We start from the raw sequence: 1862 nt of genomic DNA, 5'->3' as shown, positions 1-1862 counted from the left end.
AAAATCTTCGCTTTAGATTTTTCGCCCAGGCCACAATCTCTCCCACTATCAGAGGTCTTTCCAAAATGTTACGACCACCCACGAAAGCAGATTGAGTCTCCGATGAAATGACGTTTATCACCGATTTTAATCTGTTCGCCAACACCTTGGAAATAATCTTGTAGACCGAACCAACTAGAGAAATAGGGCGGAAGTTAGAAAGGTCTTGGGGATCAGTCGATTTGGGAATAAGAGCGACAAAAGATGAGTTACATCCCATGCTGATTGTTCCAGAGATAAAAAATTCACGCATCAAACCCAAAATCCAAGGTTTTAACTTGCTCCAATAAGCTTTAAAAAACTTTAGCGTAAAACCGTCCGGCCCCGGAGATTTGTTCCCATCGCAGCCTTTAATCGCCAAAAAAATTTCCTTTTCCGAAAAGCATTCACATAATGTCGTCCCCATTTGTTCCGAAATACAAAGCAACCCATAATTCTCGAAGTTCGGCCTCCTCCTTATTGGTTCTGAGAACTGCTTCTTGAACCAGCTTCTAACTTTATCTTTTAAAATCCCCGGATCCGAAATGGGAATCCCATTAAATCTCAAATTGTTTATCCTTCTTTTAGCAATGTTTAATTGAACCGCTTTGTGGAAAAAACTGCTGTTCTCGTCTCCATATTTCAGCCAGTTCATCCTAGCTTTTTGATGTAGATCTCTGGCTTTGGCTGATTCCAGCCTGTCTAACTTTATTTTTAATTCAGTTCTACATTTTTTTTTCAGCTAAGGAAATAGGACCGATAGCAGCCTTTTCATCCAATCTGTCGAGAGAAGCCAATAAACCTTCCATCTCTTTGTTCTCCTCTACCTTTTTTTCTAGTCTCCATTTTCTGATTCCATCTTTGAGATCCTTTAAAATCCCCAAAACAGCCTTATCCCATCTACCCCATGGAACCAACCCATCGAGTTTCGAGTTCACCAATTCATCCAATTTAGATTCCCCAACCCAAGAATTAAAAAATCTGAAAGGAATCGGGCTAAAATCAGCGGATAAACAGGACAACGACACCGGGCAGTGGTCCGAAAGGCTCCTTTTATGAACTTCTAGAATCGTTTTAGGCCACTCGGTCAAGAAACTCTCGTTCACCAAATATCTATCCAATTTACTCATTTTAACTTCTTCGTGACCAGAGAAAAATGTGAAATTTCCCCCCACCATTGAGTATTCAAAGAGACCAGTATTTTCAATAAAATTGTTGAACACTTCTGCAAGATTCCGATCAAACCTGGAGTTAACACGTTCCGACTCCATCCGCACTTCGTTAAAATCTCCCATCACCACCCAGATATCGTCCTGGGTAATGAGATTTGCAATTTCTCCCCATAGAGATCTTCTAGAAGGCGGATCGTTAGGAGCGTGAATATTAATGATATTCAACTTCTTATCCAACCCAGTAACCTGCCCCGAGGTCAAGAGAAATCTGTGATTCTTGACAACCTGATCCACCTTGAATTTTTCCGGGTTCCATAGAGAAAAGAGACCCCCTGACCTACCAATCGCCTGTACATAAGCATAATCCATCATAGAGTCATCCCAAAAATTTCGAATGCCAGATTCCGAAAACGAATGCAAATGCGATTCCTGAATAGCTATAAAATCGACATAAAGCTTTCGCTTTAAATTTCAGATCCACCTCCCTTTCCGATAATCAGCGACCCCATTAACATTGATAGATAGATAATTCATTTGGCAACCATATTTTCAGCCTCCCCAATTACAGCTTTCTTAATATGGTTTTCGAATCCAGCCACCTCGATGCCCAGACATTCCCAAAATTCCATAGTTCTTGCTACCTCCAAGTCGAATTCTGATCTTACCGCAACT

The 1862-nt window shown here is 40.9% G+C and overlaps 1 protein-coding gene across 1 annotated transcript; it reads right to left on the bottom strand.

Annotated features, from left to right (window-relative positions):
- Positions 1–743: 743 nt before the first annotated feature.
- On the bottom strand, positions 744–1559 carry LOC110875250. Its single transcript, XM_022123448.1, has one exon. The coding sequence runs from the start codon at positions 1557–1559 to the stop codon at positions 744–746; it is 816 nt and encodes a 271-aa protein (XP_021979140.1).
- Positions 1560–1862: the final 303 nt, after the last annotated feature.

Source organism: Helianthus annuus, chromosome 9 (genome assembly GCF_002127325.2).
Source record: "Helianthus annuus cultivar XRQ/B chromosome 9, HanXRQr2.0-SUNRISE, whole genome shotgun sequence".
NCBI lineage: Eukaryota > Viridiplantae > Streptophyta > Magnoliopsida > Asterales > Asteraceae > Helianthus > Helianthus annuus.
This window is presented reverse-complemented; position numbering and strand designations above follow the sequence as displayed.